Source organism: Aphanomyces astaci (assembly GCF_000520075.1).
Source record: "Aphanomyces astaci strain APO3 unplaced genomic scaffold supercont1.330, whole genome shotgun sequence".
Taxonomy (NCBI): Eukaryota; Oomycota; class Saprolegniomycetes; order Saprolegniales; family Verrucalvaceae; genus Aphanomyces; species Aphanomyces astaci.
In genome coordinates, this window is record NW_009798593.1 from 15,553 (window position 1) to 20,261 (window position 4,709).

The following is a 4,709-nucleotide window of genomic DNA, read 5'->3' on the forward strand; positions in this document are numbered from 1 at the left end:
CCAACCAACCTCCAAATAGCCCTGATTTTAATGTCCTCGATTTGGGATATTTTAACTCAATTCAAAGCCTACAACATCAAAAGCATTCGCGCACCATCGACGAGCTGATTGAAAACACTGAAAGCTCGTATGATGAGCTGCCCATGGAAACATTATCAAAAACCTTCATCACCCTACAAAAGGTGATGGAGAAAACACTTGAAACCTTCGGAACGAACGATTACAAGATTCCCCATATGAACAAGAATGCCATCAAGGACTTGACGCTGTACAACGTTCGATGCGACCCATCAGTGCACAAGAATGCCGTCGCCTTCCTCAGCCAGCGACCCTTGAATTCCCAAACATGACTAGTTTTAATATTTTAATATAATGTCATTATATTTTTGTGCAATAATATGAAATTTTGAAGTTCAATACAAACTTGAAGATATTTTTCACTTGGGTAGTATACTTCAATCAAGATAAAAATATAGGCCTCTTCAGCCAGAACAGAGTAGTATCGATTATGAAAGGATTTTTCTCAGATTTTCACCTATTTTTATGCATAGAATGAAAAACGCGTTTATTAGATATGGAACTTTATTATGTAATACGGTGAAAAATGACTCATGTTGAAACTTTGCAACATCGCTTTAGCGAGAATATCAACATTGAAGATGTGTTTAAATGCTCACTTCGTAGCTTGGCATGTGAGCTACAATGTTCATATTAACTGTTTATCGCTAGCATTTATGCAGCAAAAATTATTCCCAAAGGCCCCCTCACAGCTGTCGACCACTGTTAACACGGAATTCATTCTTCCTAAATATCGTGCACACATCCATTCACATGACGGTCATGAGCACAGCCTGCTTTTTGCAGCAAATAAACTATTCTGCATCATACGTTAACATACCGTATTTCCCCTATCCTATCATCAACCATCATAGAAATGTAGGAAACCCAAGCTATTTTCAAAATCTATCCAACACTTGCACCCCAATATTGTATGCATCATATTTTCACGGCAGCGTACGTGAGAAAACCTAATGTTTCCACGAAGCATATTGGCCTTCGCATGATATGTCCCCGGACATGTTCGTAGTTTTGTGCCACACAACGCAGCGGTAATATATAATCCACCGTCCAAAGTGTGTTAACGGCCGTGTTGTTCGTCACTTTGTTGAACACAAATATGTACAGGCCCGAAACCCTTGCTGAATTCAACGAAGCAAAACATTCTGCACATCAAGTTTCTACAGCATTATTTTTCCTCCATTTACCCCACACAACACAGTGATTGTTCCAAAACACTGCTACTTAAATGGCGAACGCCTTCCGAAGTATATACGGAAGTAATGTTCACCATATCCAACACAGCGACCGCGCCCATCACTACCGGCTCTGCCACATGGGCCAGTTACTGTCGAGCCCGACTCATTGCGAACTAACTACGCGTCTGCTGCGCCTCCTTCGGCTCTGCCACTCGCGCCAGTTACCGTTGAGCCGGCCTTGTTGCCAGCCAACTACAGGTCTCCTGCTGATGCAGGCGATCTCGACTTCGCTGAAGTCCAATCCAATGAGGTTCTCGTCACCGATCGCCTACCACTCTACCCACCGCGACCATTATTTCACATCCCAGCCAGCCCAAACAAAGTGGATCTTCCACTGTTCCCCCCCAGCGCCTTGTCGGTTACTCGCAGTGATGTTCTCACCGCCGATCAAAGTTGTTCTGCAACTTCAACCACGATGTGTGGACGGTATCCGTCCCCATCCACCCTTCCAAGTCATCAAGGGCAATCGCTTTTTTGCCCTACACGCGGATCTCAGCTACTGCGAGAATGATTCCGGTGATCCTCCTCTACCGAAGGCGGTGACCTATGGTCCTACCAACTCCCTGCTCTGCGTGAACATTGGATCGTTGATTCCGGGGCATGCACCTCGTGCACCCCCAACCGAGATTATTTCTCGCGTTATGTTCCATGTGCGCTGTTTTTGATAGTCGGGAACGACACCACATTCCCAGTCGTCGGTTATGGCGCCATCTCGATGCTAGTGGTCATGTCGTCCCACGACCAAGTCGATGACATCCGTCCATGCACTTTGCGTCTCGACTTCGGACCCCACTGCCCCGAACTACAGTTCAATCTGATCTCCGTCCGTCAAGCGTCGGACGACAACATCACAGTCCGGTTTCCGGCTCGTGACAGGTGTGAGATCACCACCTACTTTGGAGACGTGGTTAAAGTACCCAACAACGCCATGGGACTTTATTCGTTCCCTGCCCAACCCAAGTTCATGGGCACCGATCCGCACCATGGGGAGTCTCTCCACATTTCAGACTTGACCCGTTTCCGTGCCATGATAGCCTTGTTCGAAACCGCTCTGCGAACCTTTTCGACGAAATACAGTGGATTTTCCACATTTAACGATCAATTGCATATGTTTGCTTACTCGTTGGACGAGGCTGGCGAGACAGTCAGTTGGAACATGAATAGTGTCATAGACACGGGTAGTAAGTAGTTGGTGTGCCAAGCATAGCATGGGCAACACTCAAGTAGACAGAGTCTGTAGTTAGAGGAGGCAATGGAGTTTTCTTGGGGACCATAGATGGTCGATGGGTGATAGGCGCATAGCGCAACAAGCTGACTCCAAACTTTCCGCAACTAGCCTTGCGCGCCTTTGGCATCACCACCTTGGCCATACTGGCATTGATGCCTTCGAACAAATGACAAAGACAAACCCCGACCTTATGCTCTTCAAGGCTAAGCACCTTCGTGGTCACTTATGTGCGACTTATTTTGCTTACACCAAGTCCAAGCGTAGTCCTTTTGACTCCCCAGTGGTCTTCCGTGCTAGTTCCTATCTTGACCTTGTCCACACGGACATCTGGGGACCCAGTCCGATTCTGTTGGCGAGTGGCTCTGCCTTCTTCGTAGTCTTCATTGACGATTACTCCCGCTTTATGTGGGCCTATCCAATGCGTTATCGCAAAGATCTCTATGAGACGTATGAACTATTTCGTACGGATGCCATGTCTATTTTTAAATATGACATTGGCGAGTTGCGTCACACGCACCCCACGAACATTGGCACTCTCCAAAGTGACAACGTCAAGGAATTCGAGAAGCTCGACCGCCTCATCCGGCCGAAATTCAACACTCGGGTGGCGTTTTCCAATGCTCATCGAATGTGCTCTGCCCAAGTTCCTATGCGCTCTTGCCCTCGACTATGCATCATGGCTTATTAATATCTCTCTGTCGTCCTCGAACAAGGGTGTCTCACCTTACCACGTTGTATTCAATGGACACCCCTCGTTGGGTCACATCAAAACCTTCGGTTGCACAGCGTTTGTGCACGGTTCTACGTGCCTCACAAATTTCCAAGCTCGATCGCCGTGCCTTCAAGGCAATGTTCGTGGGTATCCCACACAACCGCAAGGGTTATACCCTTTTGAACTTGCATTCTCATCGCACTTATCTACTGTGACGTTACTTTCTGGGAGTCCGAATTTCCCGCGCTCAACTCTGTTGAAGCCGCCGCTGCGTATCGCAGACGGCTTGCCTCAGATCCTACTTTTGTTCCATCCCTGGAACCCAATGACCCATTGCCCTCACTACGCTCACTTATTGAGAACCGGCCTAGTGCCTTCATTTACGACAAGCCTCTGGCTTCATCACCGCCCACCCTCTTAGCACAACCCACGTCGTCTCTCAACCCATCATGTCACTCACTGTGGCACTACCTAACCGTCTTTTCGATGTGTTCACTACCTTTCCGTTGACAAGCCCGGTCTATGACCCAACTGTCACTCCTCTACGCCGACTTTATAGTCGTATTCCATCTGCCTTTTCGGCCCACCTTTCATCACTGGTCTCTTTGATCCGCCCATCAACACCACCCACATCCCTCGACTTTATTAGTTATTCATCAACTAGTCTCCTCATGACCACAACTCCTATGGAGTCCCTCGCCGCCTACAGCAACGAACCGCATTATGCACTTACGGCTTTGCCTTCGCCTTCCTCACAACCAGTGAACTCTGTTCCACCCTCAGCCCCTATGGGACCATTGTTCACCTACGCTCTACTCGCCGGCCGCGCCGACAACAGCGACACAAAGACTGGCGTGATGCTTTGTTGAGCCCTGACCATGCCCAATGGCTTCTAGCCGCCAAATCGGAATAAGATTTTTTTCTCTCAAATCGCACTTATGTGCTGGTCAAACGTCGTCATGACGAAACGGTTCTACCGTGTCTCTGGGTCTTTCGACTCAAAGCCGATGGCACATGCAAGGCCCGACTTGTCGTCAAAGGATTCATGCAACAAAAAGATATCGACTACACGGGCATTTTTGCTCCTGTTGTACGACTCGAAGTTCTTCACTTCCTCTTTGCCTTAGTGGCCATCCATGATTTGGTTCTGCAACGCTCTGCGTATCTACTACGTTGTCGACTTCCTCAGTGATCGCGTCTCTTAGTCGGACAGTGGTTTTGGCACTTCTGCCTTATGGCACCAACTCATTATCTATGCCTTTCGTACTCCTGCCTTATGGCCCCTACCTGATATTTATGCCTCATGGCTTAAACAGGATATGTACCTCGTGTTCTACACCTCGCATCATTTGCCTCGGCTATATTAGCCACCACTTTTATCCACGCTGTCTTTTGCACCGCTCGATCTTGTTGGGGCTTGCTCACTTCTATGTCTGCTCGTGCCGCTTGAAGT

At 48.0% G+C, this 4,709-nt stretch overlaps 1 protein-coding gene across 1 annotated transcript in view; it reads left to right on the forward strand.

Annotated features, from left to right (window-relative positions):
- H257_19063 (hypothetical protein) overlaps nt 1-350 on the forward strand; it is a gene marked incomplete at both ends in the record, with an annotated part of 776 nt that extends 426 nt beyond the window's left edge. Inside the window, one exon of the mRNA XM_009848212.1 lies at nt 84-350. Within this exon, the coding sequence (XP_009846514.1) occupies nt 84-350 (267 nt within the window). The remainder of the gene's footprint in view (nt 1-83) is intronic.
- Nucleotides 351-4,709: the final 4,359 nt, after the last annotated feature.